General features: G+C 35.3%; 1 protein-coding gene and 1 long non-coding RNA gene across 7 annotated transcripts in view; one reads left to right on the forward strand and one right to left on the reverse strand.

The window, feature by feature from the left end:
- Window positions 1-15,210, forward strand: part of gad1b (glutamate decarboxylase 1b) — a 30,499-nt gene that overhangs the window by 12,658 nt on the left and 2,631 nt on the right. For all 6 annotated transcript variants that reach the window (XM_065293815.2, XM_065293810.2, XM_065293813.2 and 3 more), the window contains 7 exons: window positions 5,308-5,420; window positions 5,946-6,061; window positions 6,274-6,353; window positions 6,748-6,802; window positions 7,069-7,185; window positions 7,301-7,365; window positions 13,088-13,166. In XM_065293815.2, the coding sequence (XP_065149887.1) occupies window positions 5,308-5,420; window positions 5,946-6,061; window positions 6,274-6,353; window positions 6,748-6,802; window positions 7,069-7,185; window positions 7,301-7,365; window positions 13,088-13,166 (625 nt within the window). The remainder of the gene's footprint in view (window positions 1-5,307; window positions 5,421-5,945; window positions 6,062-6,273; window positions 6,354-6,747; window positions 6,803-7,068; window positions 7,186-7,300; window positions 7,366-13,087; window positions 13,167-15,210) is intronic.
- Window positions 7,817-13,042, reverse strand: LOC135783191 (uncharacterized). The gene is made up of 8 exons (XR_010545592.2): window positions 12,021-13,042; window positions 11,625-11,816; window positions 11,003-11,079; window positions 10,604-10,691; window positions 10,392-10,498; window positions 8,414-8,452; window positions 8,263-8,319; window positions 7,817-8,098 (listed from the first exon to the last, which is right to left on the reverse strand). It is a non-coding gene; the product is annotated as an uncharacterized lncRNA (long non-coding RNA).

A 15,210-nucleotide genomic window follows, 5' to 3' on the forward strand; every position in this document is an offset into this window, starting at 1 on the left:
AACCTCCTGAACTCCAAACTGAATGTCAGAATGGGAAAGAAAGGTGATTTAAGGAATTTTGAGCATGGCAAGGTTGTTGGTGCCAGACGGGCCTGTCTGAGTATTTCACAATCTGCTCAGTTACTGGGATTTTCACGCACAAACATTTCTAGGGTTTACAAAGAATGGTGTGAAAAGAGAAAAACATCCAGAAGCCTATGCGGCAGTCCGGTGGGCGAAAATGCCTTGTTGATGCTAGAGGTCAGAGGAGAATGGGCCGACTGATTCAAGCTGATAGAAGAGCAACTTTGACTGAAATAACCACTCATTACAACCGAGGTATGCAGCAAAGCATTTGTGAAGCCAGAACACGCACAACCTTGAGGCGGATGGGCTACAACAGTCTCGATTTCTGTTGAGACATTCAGATGGTAGAGTCAGAATTTGGCGTAAACAGAATGAGAACATGGATCCATCATGCCTTGTTACCACTGTGCAAGCTGTTGGGGGTGGTGTAATGGTGTGGGGGATGTTTTATTGGCACACTTTAGGCCCCTTAGTGCCAATTGGGCATCGTTTAAATGCCACCGCCTACCCGAGCATTGTTTCTGACCATGTCCATCCCTTTATGACCACCATGTACTCATCCTCTGATGGCTACTTCCAGCAGGATAATGCACCATGTCACAAAGCTCAAATTATTTTAAATTAGTTTCTTGAACATGACAATGAGTTCACTGTACTAAAATGGCCCCCACAGTCACCAGATCTCAACCCAATAGAGCATCTTTGGGATGTGGTGGAACGGGAGCTTTGTGCCCCGTATGTGCATCCCACAAATCAACTGCAAGATGCTATCCTATCAATATGGGCCAACATTTCTAAAGCATGCTTTCAGAACCTTGTTGAATCAATGCCATGTAGAATTAAGGCAATTCTGAAGGCGAAAGGAGGTCAAACACAGTATTAGTATGGTGTTCCTAATAATCCTTTAGGTGAGTGTATTTGAAATAACATTTCACCCATATGCAGTGCATTTGATTACAAAGCACATGAATTGAATTAGTTCTTTGAGGAATCCAAAAATGGCATCATGTAGCACCTTTATTTTTAAGAGTGTATGATGCCTTAGATTTTTTTCTACGTAGTCAAGAAGACCTATCGATTAGCTCTTCACCCTCTTGCTAAAACATTTTAGGCCTTCAAAAATCTCACCCTATGTTTCTTCATCTTTTATATGTCCTTGGCTCTCTTTGCTGCAGGGATAAAGCGGTTTCATCCCTCACCCACCACCCAATGCCCCAATTCCAAAGGATTTTACCTGCTATGTTTGAAAACGTTTTATTTCTTTCCGCTGTGAGCGTCGCTTTTGCCGTCCCTGCCTCCTGGCAGAACACATGCACACACATCTCTCTATCTTTCTCTCTCTCTCTCTCTCTCTCTCTCTCTCTCTCTCTCGCTCTCTCTCTCTCTCTCTCTCTCTCTCTCTCTCTCTCTCTCTCTCTCTCTCTCTCTCTCTCTCTCTCTCTCTCTCTCTCTCTCTCTCTCACTCTCTTTCTCTCTCTCGCGAAAAGAGCTTTGTGAGAAGATTGAGGGGAGTGTCTTAGTGTCTGTGATTCACTGAATCAACGAGCTGTCATTATTCACCGTGACTAATTCGCACCCATTATTTCCCATCAGCGGTGACACACGCTGACCGATGGCTAATGGACTGATGCCCATACGCACTGAATTACCCCCATACCCTTAAAATAGCTGCACATAAAACATAAGATTTTAAACTTTATGAAGAGTATGTGATGCTTGCCTGTGCAAAAATTTGTTAGCATTAGGTTAATTTGGCACAGTTTTGGTTCTCAGGGTATTACTATGAGCTTAGGGTGTTCTTGTGGTTGCTAGGATGGTTACTACGTTGATGCTTTGTGGACCAAGTAAAAAAAACTGCATAGCAGCGTTTATGCATAGCAATAACAGCTGCTGTTGCTATGTGGATGTTGCTAGGTGTTTTAGGTGGTTGTATAGGTGGTTGCTAGGATGTTATAGTTGCTTTCTACAATATTCTTATGTATCTACGGTTTTTTATTATGTTGCTATGCTGTCGTTAAGGTGTTCTGAATTGTTGCTAGGGCATTGCTAGGTAGTTGCTTATAAGCGGCTGGTGACTTCTCTTCCAAGGGGCGCAAATTCAAAATATGTGTTTGGAGTGTCGTGTGTGTTGCTCGTGTTTTCAAAATAGGTGTTTTGTTGCATTATGTGAACCATCCCTTTTTTATTGTGGTAAACGTGTAGTAACCATGGTTTTTTGGTGTATTGATTACTATGAGCAAAACCATGGTTTTACTACACTAACCATGGTTTAACTACAGTAACCATGATTTTTTGCACATGACAATCGTTTTGCTAGATAAGACCCTTATGCCTTGTTTGGGATCGTTTATAGTCCTTTGAAACTCCGTTGAAAAAAACTGTTAAGTGTGAGTTAAGGATTAAATGTTGGGCTCTATTAAAGTCCATTAAAATGAGAAAAATCCTGCAATGTTTTCCTCAAAAAACATAATTTCTTCTGGACTGAATAAAGAAAGACATCAACATTTTGGATGACATGGTGGTGAGTAAATTATATGGATTTTTCTTTTAAGAAAATGGAATATTCCTTTAACAGTAGACTCTGATTAACTGATTACGCATAAGATTATGCGAGTATCTGGCAAAAGTGACATGAGCGTCTCTTTTACCATAAACCCATTAGATGTCTGCAGCAGCCACTTATTTTGAAATGACACGTGATGTGACGTAGGTTCAGTTGACGTGCCAAACACATACTCTTATGAAAATTAACCAAGGTTTACTACAGTTAAAACAAAAAAATCATGGTTACTGTAGTAAAACCTTGGTAACCACAAAATAACCCATTTCAAAAACCAGAGTTAAACTGTGTTTAGTGTAGTAAAACCATGGTTATGCTGATAGTAATCAATACACCAAAAAACCCACTACACTTTTGGTTTTTTGCTTTTTTGTTAGGGTAGTTCCGGTGCGCAGCACCCATAAACAAAGTAAAACCGGTGAAACATTCGCTTACTGTTAACAGTCGGTCAGGGACTATTTTTTCCAGCGGAAGATTTTACTTTGCCTGATGAAAGTTGCATTGGTAATTTTTTTTTTGTTTAATATTTGTATATTGCGGTAACCATAATAATAAGATACTCTAGGCTAGTGCTCTATCATGAATAAGTTACAGCTGAAGGGTTACAAACATTACCTAACGACGCTCTTCAGCCGTGACTTTCACGATACAGCAGCACACCCTCGAGTAGCTTACCTATAATATTCTGGTCTATAGATAACCTGCTTATCACACACTAACATCGAATTTCATAACATTACAGTGAATATATAAACAAACCCGACATAAAGGCTTACATTTTTCAGGCTGGTATTAAATTTCCTGTTGCTTTCGTCTCTATGTAACGTTAAACATTGACAAAGTGATGAAGCAATTTGTCAAATGTGAGGGATGTGTATGCGTCCGCATAGAAATGACGGCTAGAATCATGTTATGTATGGTTTAGCTGTATAGTTTTAAATCTTTGTCCTGCTTCGTGACAATGAGTCTGCCTGAGGCCGTTCTCTGTCCCAGTTTTGTTTCATCACTTACTCAATCACTTTCCTCCGTCCTTTCTCTGAATGAGATGGATTTGTGTCGACGCGCGCTCTTATCTCGTCTGCGCAGCTGTTCTCTCATTTGTGTGCTGTCTGTCTTCCATCAGGCAGAACTCGTCCATTTAGACGGACAGATAGTCATCGGAGCATGGGCTGCCTTCATTTAAATAACCCTTATCTGACCCATCGCAGGCGTCTTTTAATTAGTGAAATTCAAAGCGAGAGAGAGAGACAGGATATCTCTGATGGAGGAGATGTTGTGTCGTCACGAGCTGTCATTTTCTGAAGTACTTTGAACGTAGTTGATGAGTGTGAGCTACATAAATCTTTTCATGAATATGTTCAGGTCACTCCAAAATCTAAATATACGATTATTACAAAAACAAAAATAATAAAATAAAAATAAAAACCAATAATAAAACCCCGCACCTAACCCCACCGTCAAGGGGGCGAAAGCAAATGGTACAAAACGTAAAAAGAAGGCGGTGTACAAATTAATACGAATTAGCCTCCTCGTAAAATAGGCTACGTATTGCCATGAGATTGTATAAAATAAATATCATATAAATAATTATATTAAAAAATATTATTTAAATATCTAAAATAAATAAAATAAAAAATATATAAATACAAATATAAGTCTATTTAATTCTATATTAAAGTTTATTATTCTGACATTATTTGGTAGATGTGAACATATCTAGCCAACCAATAATCTGTACTATAATGCAAAAAGTATTTATACTTCACTGTAAAAAAAAAAATCCGTAGAAATTACAATGTTATTGCAGCTGGGTTGCCGGTAATTTACCGTAGATTTAAATTTATGTTATTTACTGGCAAGCGTTTATTCAAAGTTAAATAAATTTTAAATATTAACAAGTCTTTATCTTTACAGAATAAAACTATACAATAACAGCCTCATGCAAAGCATTCTGGGAACCAGAAACCATCATCAACCTTTTTCTGTTTTTCCCAAAATGTTTTGCTTGATGCTGTTTTTTTAGTTTTACTCTGTAAAGACAAAGACTTCATGTTCATTTAACTTTTAACGAAATGTTGCCAGTAAATAACATAAAATTAAATCTACGGTAAGTTACCGGCAACCCAGCTGCAATTTCTACGCATTTTTTTACAGTGTTCAGTGTTTTACAGCAAAATTAGCTGTAATTATGCAGCTGTTTGCCAGTAACTTACTTTAGAAGATAAAGACTGAAAATGTTTCATGTTCTTTTAACTTTGAACAAGCGGTTGACGGTAAATAACATAAATGTAAAATCTACGGTAAGTTACTGGCAGCTAGTTGCCAATAATAATATAATTTCTAACAGAATTTTTTTACAGTGAAGAATTACATTTTGTGCTTATTTAAATTTAAAATATGGAAATGATAAATAAAATTATGGGAAGTAAACAAAATATTATTGGAATCAAACAAGAATCAACCTATAGACAAACAAGAGTAAATTTAGGGTTAAATTGTACTTATTTGTTATAAAAATCGTGTCACAAAGCAAAAATGGTCCTAGAGCAGGTAATTAAATGACCCTTTAAATAATAATGTTATTGGATTGTTAAATGTTTAGTTTTCCAGTTAATAATAACAACGCAGATTTACAAAACATTTGAGACTGAATATTGTGTCAACGTGTGTTCTTCATGCAGGTTCACATATGAGATCGCACCTGTGTTTGTCCTGATGGAGCAGCTGACCCTAAAGAAGATGAGGGAGATCATTGGTTGGCCTAATGGTGATGGCGATGGACTTTTCTCACCAGGTAAACTCATCTATAACCAGATACCAAAAATAAACTGTAAGATAATAGGCCTTTACTGTATATCCCTTGCTCACAGTGGATTCAAAGGAAATTATTTAAGAATGTATGATCTTCCTAAGATAACTTGTGGCTTTAAATGAAATTATTTTAGAAAATCAAAATTTCCACCCTCATGACATTTAGGTTTCTTTTGCTGTGAAATACACAAGACATTTCCAAGATCCAAAAAAGACAAAAAGGTGACATATAAATACTAAACTCTATGTCTGATACTCTTCTGAGGGTTGAGAGCTTAGTGTGAGAAAGACCAAAAAGTTACAAGTATATACACTTTTTTTTAAATAATATGTTTTAATAATTTTTGTATAAACTTTCATTGTATAGAAAATGGCAGGTTGTGTGTTTCATGGAATATAAAAACACATAAGGTGATAAGTTTGATATCATGCAAAGTTTTTTTGGAGGGGGAAGCTGCTGTCTATGGTCCTGGAAACAAACACATTGTAATCCTTCATTTGTCCACAGGGGGCGCCATATCAAACATGTACAGTGTGATGGTTGCGAGGTATAAATACTTCCCAGAAGTCAAAACTAAAGGCATGTCCGCTGCACCAAGACTTGTGCTCTTCACATCTGAATATGTGAGTATTTAATGCTTACATTTAACCAGTAAACCTGCACAAAAATGAGCACAAACACAGGATTTGTCTCCCTCTAGAGGTCTTATTTTATTCAAATAAACCAGCAGGATTTTTTACATACTAGTTGTTTTTTGTCCTATTTAATCATTTCATTTACTAGTATTATTTTGTAGTATTTTGTCTATTTAATGAACACTGCTGTTGTTTTGTAGAGTCATTATTCAATCAAAAAGGCTGGAGCTGTATTGGGCTTTGGCAAAGAAAATGTCATCCTTCTCAAGACAGATGAGAGGTATCATTACAGTTCTGTTTCTAAAACTTGCATAAAACAAACGGTGCTAAAAAGTGGTTCACTGATTCGTTTTCATAGAGGAACCATTTTAAGTGCTATATAGCACCTATGTAGTACCTGTTTAGAACCATATTGTGTTATATAGAACCATATCTGGTGCTATAGTGCTTCTATATCACCCCCAGATGGTTCTTCATAACAGCTATATAGCACAAAAAATGTTTCCTGTATGATTACGAGCTGTTAGTGCTATTTTAGACAGTAGAAATAGGTCACATTATGGAAGTAAAATATTTTAGAAATGGCTTAAAATGTATTGCTATTATAATATTATATAGGATATTAGCCACTGGTTGAGATACTCTCTTAGTTCTCATTGGATATCTTGTTTCAGGGGGCGTGTCATACCAGCGGACTTAGAGGCCAAGATCATCGATGTCAAACAGAAGGTTAGTATGCACACTAACCACACCCACTATAGGCTGCACTATCATGTACTTGTGATTGAGTGTATTAAACCTTTTTAACAGAAGAGTTAAATGGATCAATACTAAAGCAGATTTTCTCACATTTGATGGATGAATTGACCTTTAAAGACCAACAAGTCCTTCTGTTAATGAAGTGTAATGTTGCTGTTATATACTGATACTTAATTATCATTAGGTACTCATCATGTCCATAATGTGAAAATGTGGTAAATGTTCTGTATTTTAAGGGTTACGTGCCGTTGTTCGTGAATGCGACGGCTGGCAGCACAGTCTTTGGAGCGTTCGATCCCATTAATGACATCGCTGACATTTGTGAGAAATACAACCTGTGGCTACACGTGGATGTAAGTTTGACTCGGCTCATATTTTTCTCTGTACTTTCAGATTGATGAAGAAAGTACACTGATATTGATTTATAATTAATGCATTGATGAAATGTACCTGTTTGCATGTCTTTAGGGTGCATGGGGTGGAAGTCTGTTGATGTCTAGGAAACATCGCCACAAGTTAAGCGGCATTGAGAGGTATGTGAACGGCATACTTAACAAATGATGGTAAATCATGCACTGTAAAAAGTTTATTGTCAAATTAACAGTAACTTACTGGCAACAATTATCCAGTAGTTCCTGTATTTCAAACAACAGTAAAATTACTGTAGAAAGAATGACAGTAGTTTAAAGGATACTGCAAAATGAAGTACAGTATTATACTGTTTTTTGTAAGATCCAACATACAGCATTTTACTGTTATACTGGAAATGTTACTGTTATTTATTTTACAGTATAAAATATATACTACTGTATTTTCCAATTTTACTGTTATTTATTTTACAGTGTAAAATATATACTACTGTATTTTTCAATTTTACTGTTATTTATTTTACAGTGTAAAATATATACTACTGTATTTTTTAAGATTAAATTAAATACTGTTATTTTATTGGTTGATGTTAAATATAAAGACAACAACTATATCTTTAAAAGCAGAAAATTTATTGTGCAGTTTTAACTGTATATTTGTAACAATATTAACAAAAATAACAAAAAAATGATTAGATTTTAAACAAAAAGTAAAGAAAAAATAACAAAATCAGTCAGCAATCAATGTATCCAATTGTTGCCATAGTGTAGTTACCCTAAATGAGAAAACCACATCATACAATACAGTGAAAAGCATAATTACAATACAGTTTTTTGTAGGTAGTATGGGTGGTGGTGGCAGGATGAAGGTGTAGGTCAGTAGTAGGCAACGTCGGTCCTGGAGTGCCGAAATCCTGCAGATTTCATTTCCAACCCTGATAAAACCTCGCCTACCTGTAGTTTTCTGGTGACTCTTCAGATCTAGTTGTTCAGGTGTGTTTGTTTAGAGCTGGAGCAAAACTCTGCAGGACAACGGCACTCCAGGACAGACATTTCCTACACCTGGTGTAGGTGGTGGGGGCGTCATATACAGCAGGGGCGACAGCACTTGTGATAATCCTGTAACAAATGATAAAACAAATTAATAATAAGTCAAAAAATTAACTAATCATCTAAAATGCTTGTTTTTAGCAATAATGTACTTTGAGCTCACCAGTTATAATCTAGAACATGGCCAAGTCTCGAGATCCACCTTGAGAGAACAGAAAATATTACGGAGAATGTTACAATAACATTACTGAAAGCTTAAATAACCCAGTCGCAGTGCTGGTTGGTGACTTCTTTTTCAAGGGTGCACGATGCAAAGCTTGTCACAACATGTATTTAGCGCGTCATGTAAACTTATGTGTATCACGCATCATGTCAAAATGCGTGTCTGCTGCAGATGCTTCAAAAGGGTTTATTATAAAAGATCTCGCTAAATCTCATGTGTAATCAGAGTTTAGGGTTAAGTTAGTGTCTTGCGAGTATTTTGTGAACGTGAGTGTCATAAAATCATAAACCCTTCTGACGCTTTTACAGCAGGCACGTATTTTGACATAAGGCAAGATGCACATGGTTAACATGACACAACGAACGCATACTTTGACATGATGAGCAACACACATTACAATCTGAACACATATTTTGAATTTGCACCACTTAGGAGAGAAGTCACCAGCCACCACTGCGAAGTAGAATTACATTTTGAATAAATAATATTTAATAGACCACAGGTAGACTATTAAATATTTTTGCACAATTTTACACATTTCAGTGACTAAAACATGACACAAATATTACCCATAAATAGGGGTGTGCCGGTTTCAGAATTGGTGATGACGGTTATGACATGAGTCAAATGTGACGGTTCGTAACATAACCATCGGTGGGGGGCGTTTTGCTCGTTTAAATGCTCGTGAATTGACGGGAAAGTGTCATTTTACCATAAAATCATGAATGTTATGCCAAGTGTGTTTCAAACAGTAATAATGTTGAACAATTTAACAGAAAGCAATGAAATATTTAAAAAACACACTATTGCCAAAAGACTGCGCTGTCACTCTCTGCCCAGCATAAATTAATCCTCTATCTATCATCTATCTTAATAATCTTTAGAGAAACACATTTGTGCATTGGGCTTTTATGTCTGTAATTGTGTCTATATCTGTCATTACACGGACCAGAACAGCACGAAAACAATGTGGATTTAAAGCGTATTGAAGAGGTTTTGCTCATAAATGCAGGTAGAAGAAAGTAATGTGAACTTCAGATTGTTATTAAACCGCACACTATGCGCTGCAAACGCAACCGGTGTAAAAGCACAATGGCCACGCGCAGCAAACGCTCTCCACAGACGCGCTGCACAGTGCTCACCCGTCGTTTGAATAAACTAGACACTGATTAGCTACTTGCTCTACGTTTCTTTAAAATTAACAGCAAGCAGTGAATGTGCGTTCAGGAGAGTTAGTAGGTTAGCATGGGAGGATTTGAACTTGAAAAGCGGAGTGTACTGACGGAAGAGATGATTTGAAAGGTGAGACTTTGTTTAATATGTTTAATCTCAAAAGTAACCGAAAAGTAACCTGGTTTGTCCTGTATGTCAGCGCGTTGTCAGTGTTGCTCCGCTCTGTATTTTCACTGCGTGAGAACATGAGGGGGCGTGTAACACAGACTGTTAACAATTGTTTTTAATTAGTATTTTAAAATTCTTTGATAAAAAATGTTTTTAAAAATATTTTAATAACACGGTTTTGCCGGTTATAGAGTTCTAATGACGATGTTCAACTATAACCGTCGGTCTCACGGTTATATAATGACCGTCACACCCCTACCCATAAATAATAACTGGTGTATGAAATAAATAAATGTGTTAACTATAATAATTATTATCAATAAACACAAAACTAATTCCGTATAGACCATTCCAAACTTAAGACGTTAAATGAACAAATTTACACAAAACTATATACGAACCAATTACCACTAAGTAAGGTTTGTTATGGCAAAACAATTTATAGAAATACGTTGTTTGTACAATTTTAGAAGTGTTATAGACTGTCTTTTGTAGTCACCAAAAATGTTTAACATTTAGTGTGCAATGATGGGTTTGGACATGCTACACTGAAGGAGACAAAAAAGAGATACAGTACCTCTGTTACCTCCACTTTCAGGATATTGACACCATCCTCTGGCTCCTCACATCAAGGTGGTTTAAAGTGCATTGAAAAATTGTTGTTGGTGTTAGCTTTGCTGAATCCTGTGAAAATAACATGTACTGAGTAACTAAAAATACAAGTTAAAGAGATGAGTAATAAATTGCATCAAAATCTAACCTCTATTGTTAGCCAAACTCAAAACTTACATTTTCCAGACAAAAGGTAAACTTGCTGTATTCTCAAGATGAAGAAATAAAATGAGCAGTGCAGGGTTTTTCTCCATATCAGAAACACCTGTGTAAACATAAAAATAAAACACAAGTTATTGCCACACTGATTAAAATATACTGTACTAAGTATGGGAGCTGTAAGAGATTAATACACACTCATTAAATACACTCAGCAAGTAGTTGCTTACTTATAAATATTAAAATAATTATTGGATAAATTTCATCCTTGTTAATGTGCTCCCAACTGATGTGCTGTTCCAGTTCTGTGCATTTTTCAAGTGTATAGGCAGTTCCTGACCAAACGCTTGACCAGTCCAGTACAGTAAAGTAAAGTAATTGTTCAACATTTCAAATTGGGTATAAAAACAATTATACCTTTTTGAGCCAGTATGTCCTGTCTTCAGATTTAGATGAAGGTCCTTCCCAAACCACATCTTGATGTCATAAAGAATCTTAAACACATAACATTTCAACAGAATGATTCAGGGCACTTGCACAGTTATACCTGAAAATGAATAGATTTTGTTCTAACTCAGATGATCACATGATATTGTCATAATAACAACATAATAATAAGTAAGATATTGTTTCTGTCTTAATAGATTGATTGCAGGCTTTGCCTGATGCTAAATGCATGGTAAAAAAAATTTATTAACAGATAATTGAACCACGTAAAAAAATAATAATAATTGAACCACGTGACTTCTCCCTATCATCCGGGACATATGACCATCATGTAATGGCAGCGTATACAAAACAGGGATACAAAGGAAAACGTTGATCATTGGATTAATCCATATCAGGTCCTAGAACACATTTTCAGATCTCATGTCAGCAGAACACTAATACATTTTCACATAAATATTCGCAGATATTACTTAAATCCACAATACATCTTTGTGTATGGATAGTCCTATTATTAGCAGATGAACAAAAGTTATGTGACTGAAAAGAGTAAGGCTTTTATGAAACTACACAATAATAAGTTAGTACTCACCCACTGTTTAAAAAAGCACTGCTGGTCTCAATCCAAGTGAGCACACAAACACACCGCCACGCAAGCACAGGATCTCTTCAGTGCGATGTCCGCTGAAGTGATGATATCCCCGCGATAGACGAAAGGACCAGCATGCAGGCGTAAAACTACCGTAGAAAATTTGTCGTGGACTGTAGCCCAGATTTACATACACTAATAAAGAAGATAAAACATTGTTAAATCTATTATACGTCTTTTCAATACTTCTAGCTGCCATAATGTTCAGTCAAGTTCACGTTCAGTCATTAATGTATTATTTTAAACCTATTCCACAGATATTCATTAAACAACGTATTCTGGCACAACATAATTCAAGTTTATAACGTTATTTATTTAACACATTAATTTCTTACTTACCTCAGCAAAGTCTCTGTCAACACAACACGATAAGCTCAGACTCGCCCTGACCGTTAATTTGAAAATGCCCTTCGCGGGGTTTTACACAGTGAACGTGCTTTATTTTGCACACACGCAGACAATCATTGTGTAGTTGCAGAAGTTGTTTGCTGTTATGACAGAAATTAAGTAAAATTTAGCCGAAAGAACCCTTTAGTGCCAATAAAGTCTCATACCAGATATTGCATATAGCACTTACCAGATAATGATGAAGTGAGTGAAGACAAACACGACGACACAATATCTCGTATAATAGATCGCTGTCATTTTGTGGTCACAAAATTAATGTTAGCATATACGTATTAATATTCACCCAGCAGATATTAATAAAGAAATACGCGCTAGATGAGCAGAACAGATACGACGACACACACGCGTTCTCCCACTCCCCCTACTGACAGAACTGAGGAGCACATCACGTGACCGACTCGCGCCTGAACCCTCCGCATTTGTTTAATCAAATTCTAAAATTAGCGCTTTTTTAACTAATCGACTGTTATTTGAAGATTATACATATATATTATCGCCTAAACTAATCTTAAAAATACATTTTGTGACCCAGAGGCAACAATATTAAGAACTGATGGTATGTCTATTGAATTGGCTGGTGATTTCATTAAAGCCTCAGAAAAGGCACGTGATTTATGTTAAAGGAACACACCGAGCATCTGATGTGAAAACAGACATTAAAACAAATATCTCACAAAAAAATTAAGCATTTAAGATATAAATAGACGTTTGTCATTGTGTTTTGCAGTTGGTTGGTAATACTGTATTCAGAGTAATATTTCCCATAATGCATTGGAAAACTACAGTAGCCTACTGTACAAAGCTTATGCAGTAAAAAACTGTTGAAAATACATTAAAATACTGTGGAAACAACAAATCTATAGTAACAAACTGTAAACAACTTATACAGTAAGAAACTGTCGAGAAAAACAGTAAAAAACTGTGAAAACAACGAAAATTATTTACAGTGTGGCAATGGTGCAATGTAACCTCCAAGAAAACTGTTGCATATGTTTCAGGGCAAACTCAGTCACATGGAACCCTCATAAGATGATGGGCGTACCGTTACAATGTTCAGCCATCCTGGTCAGAGAGAAGGTAAGAAAACACTCATACACAAGACTGCAAAGACAGGAAAGCAAATCATACAATCATGGGCGTTGGGAGGAAAAATATGGATGGTCCAAAACATTTACTGGAGTAGATGCCGTTTTCTTGTATTCTTGTGCCTTTCACTGCAAAACATGACTTTGTTTTCAGTACAAATATTTAACAATTCTTAAATCAAGAAGCATTTTCTTGATGATCAAAATTACCTAATTTCTAGTGTAATTTCTAGTGTAAAACATAACATTTTAGTGAGTTTGTGCTTAAAACAAGCAAAAAGAGTCTGGCAATGGGGTACACTGCAAAAAATGATTTTTAAGAAAAAATTAGTATTTTTGTCTTGTTTTCAGTAAAAATATCTAAAAATTCTTACATTAAGATGCTTTTTCTTGATGAGCAAAACGACCCAAGAAAATAAGTCTCCAAAAATATCAAATTTAAGTGATTTTGTGCATAAAACTAGCAGAAAAATCTGCCAATGGGGTAAGCAAATGTTTCTTGAATTATTCTTGAATTTAGTGTTTAAGAAAAATTTTCAAGATTTTTTTGCTTACCCCATTGGCCGATTTTTTTACTTGATTTATGCATAAAATCACTTAAATTTGATATTTCTTGGGTCGTTTTGCTCATCAAGAAAAATCATCTTAAGTTAAGATTTTTCTGATATTTTTACTGAAAACAAGACAAAAATACTAAGATTTTTTTTCTTGAAAATCATTTTTTGCAGTGTAATTTTTTTTCTTAAACACTTAATTCATTTTAATTCAAAATTTCAAGAAAATTTTTCTTTTTTTTGCTTGTTTTAAACACAAATTTACTTAAATTGTATATTTTTTGTCTAAAAACCTGACTTATTTTTGCTCATTAAGAAAATACATCTTGATTTAAGAATTTTTAGATATTTGTACAGAAAACTAGACAAAAATACTAAGTAAGAAAGACATTTTTGCAGTGTTTAAATAAACAATTGCTTTAACACTGCAAAAAATGACTTTCTTACTTAGGATTTTTCTCTTGTTTTCTGTAAAAATTCTTAAAATAAGATGTATTTTCTTGATGAACAAAATGATCTTGGAAAATAAGTCTAGTTTTAAGACAAAAAATATAAACTTTCAGTAAATTAGTGCTTAAAACAAGCAAAAAAATCTGCCAATGGAATAAGAAATATTTTCTATAAATAAGTTGACTTTTTCACATAAACATATAATTCAAGAAAAATGTTCTTATTCCATTGGCAGATTTTTTGTTAGCTTGTTTTAAGCACAAATCCGCTTAAATTTTATTTTTTTTGTGTAAAAACTCGACTTATTTTTGCTCATTAAGAAAATGCATCTTAATTTGAGGATTTTTAGATTTTTTACTGAAAACAAGAAGAAAACACTAAGCAAGAAAGTCATTTTTTGCTGTGTATAGCCTAAGAGCCTTGTTTACCTTGTTGTGTCTAGGGATTGAAGCAGGTTAAAGTAGTGAAAACACGAAATGGAGTTTCAGCGTAAGTCAAGGCTGTAGCTAAAATGAAGAACGGAGTTTAATTTATTAGGACATTCGTCTAGTGGAATGAATTGACTGACGTCGCTACACTCTCGGAAATACAAAACTGTACCTTTTCTGTCACTGGGGCTGTACCATTTCAAAAAGTACAGCTTTGCACCTAAGGATTTCATTTTAGTACCTCAGAAGTATATGCTGGGACCAAAGAGAGCTTATTAGTACCTCAAAAATACATATTAGTATCTCAAAGGTACATATTGGTACTAAATGTTTACATATCTATACCTAATGGTCCATACAATTACCTTCTTAAAGGGTGCTGCCCCATTGACAGCTAGGGTACATATTTGGACTTTTTTTCTAACAATGTAGGTCCTTAAGGTACGGTAATCTACCCAAAATTGTATTCTGTTTTGTATTCCTGTAAAGATACCAAACGGAAACTTAGGGTACAGCCCCAGTGACAGAAAATGTACAGTTTTGTACCTTTATTTCTGACAGTGTATGACAAGTGAACAGACATATGTGCTAAATTAGGGAAAGT

This window comes from Paramisgurnus dabryanus, chromosome 7 (assembly GCF_030506205.2).
Source record: "Paramisgurnus dabryanus chromosome 7, PD_genome_1.1, whole genome shotgun sequence".
Classification (NCBI taxonomy): domain Eukaryota; kingdom Metazoa; phylum Chordata; class Actinopteri; order Cypriniformes; family Cobitidae; genus Paramisgurnus; species Paramisgurnus dabryanus.